The sequence below is a fragment of the Austrofundulus limnaeus genome, unplaced genomic scaffold (genome assembly GCF_001266775.1).
Source record: "Austrofundulus limnaeus strain Quisiro unplaced genomic scaffold, Austrofundulus_limnaeus-1.0 Scaffold3547, whole genome shotgun sequence".
Lineage (NCBI taxonomy): Eukaryota > Metazoa > Chordata > Actinopteri > Cyprinodontiformes > Rivulidae > Austrofundulus > Austrofundulus limnaeus.
The window spans coordinates 1,869-2,780 of NW_013955949.1; the positions used below are offsets into that span (position 1 = coordinate 1,869).

The 912-nt window shown below is 44.1% G+C and overlaps 1 protein-coding gene across 1 annotated transcript in view; it reads right to left on the reverse strand.

The window, feature by feature from the left end:
- Window positions 1-498: 498 nt before the first annotated feature.
- The window catches only part of LOC106511908 (nebulette), a gene marked incomplete at both ends in the record, with an annotated part of 1,920 nt that continues 1,506 nt past the window's right edge, over window positions 499-912 (reverse strand). Inside the window, 2 exon segments of the mRNA XM_014000631.1 lie at window positions 499-612; window positions 690-794. Coding sequence (XP_013856085.1) covers window positions 499-612; window positions 690-794 — 219 coding nt within the window.

Genomic DNA, 912 nt, shown 5'->3' on the forward strand with positions numbered 1-912 from the left:
AGATGAGCTAACATGACAGATAGGTTAACAGATGAGCTAACATGACAGATGAGCTAACATGACAGATAGGTTAACAGATGAGCCAACAGATGAGCTAACATGACAGATGAGCTAACAGATGAGCTAACATGACAGATGAGCTAACAGATAGGCTAACAGATGAGCTAACATGACAGATAGGTTAACAGATGAGCTAACATGACAGATGAGCTAACATGACAGATAGGTTAACAGATGAGCCAACAGATGAGCTAACATGACAGATGAGCTAACAGATGAGCTAACATGACAGATACGTTAACAGATGAGCTAACAGATGAGCTAACATGACAGATAGGCTAACAGATGAGCTAACAGATGAGCTAACATGACAGATGGGCTAACAGATGAGCTAACATGAAAGATGGGCTAACAGATGAGCTAAACAGATGAGCTAACAGATGAGCTAACAGGACAGTTACAGCTCTGTGCTGCAGGTCATGTGACCTCCTGACCCACCTGACTGGCCAGAGCAGCAGCAGCTTGAGTCTGTCTGAAGGAGACACAGTCCAGCGGGTTGTAGTGTGGTTTCTGACCCTTCAACTGTCGGTCGAAGACTTCTTTATACTTCACCTGCAGGTGAACATCAAACTCAGACTGACTGATGTCTGGAGCAATCACCTGTGCATGCTGGGAAGTTATTCTGTCACCTGACTGGCCAGTTTGGAAACCTCTGTGGCGTGCAGGATGTCGGGTCTGTCCAGAACAGATCCGTCGCTGTAAACAGGCTGTGAGCTTTTACTCTTGTAGGCCACCTGAGAACAAAACATTCAGTTTAAATGGAACTCACTCAAGTTTTGATCTGTTTCCTCTGTAAGTCTGGATTTAATTAACTTTCATTAGTCTTGGTTTTTATCTCACAGCTGAATAAAC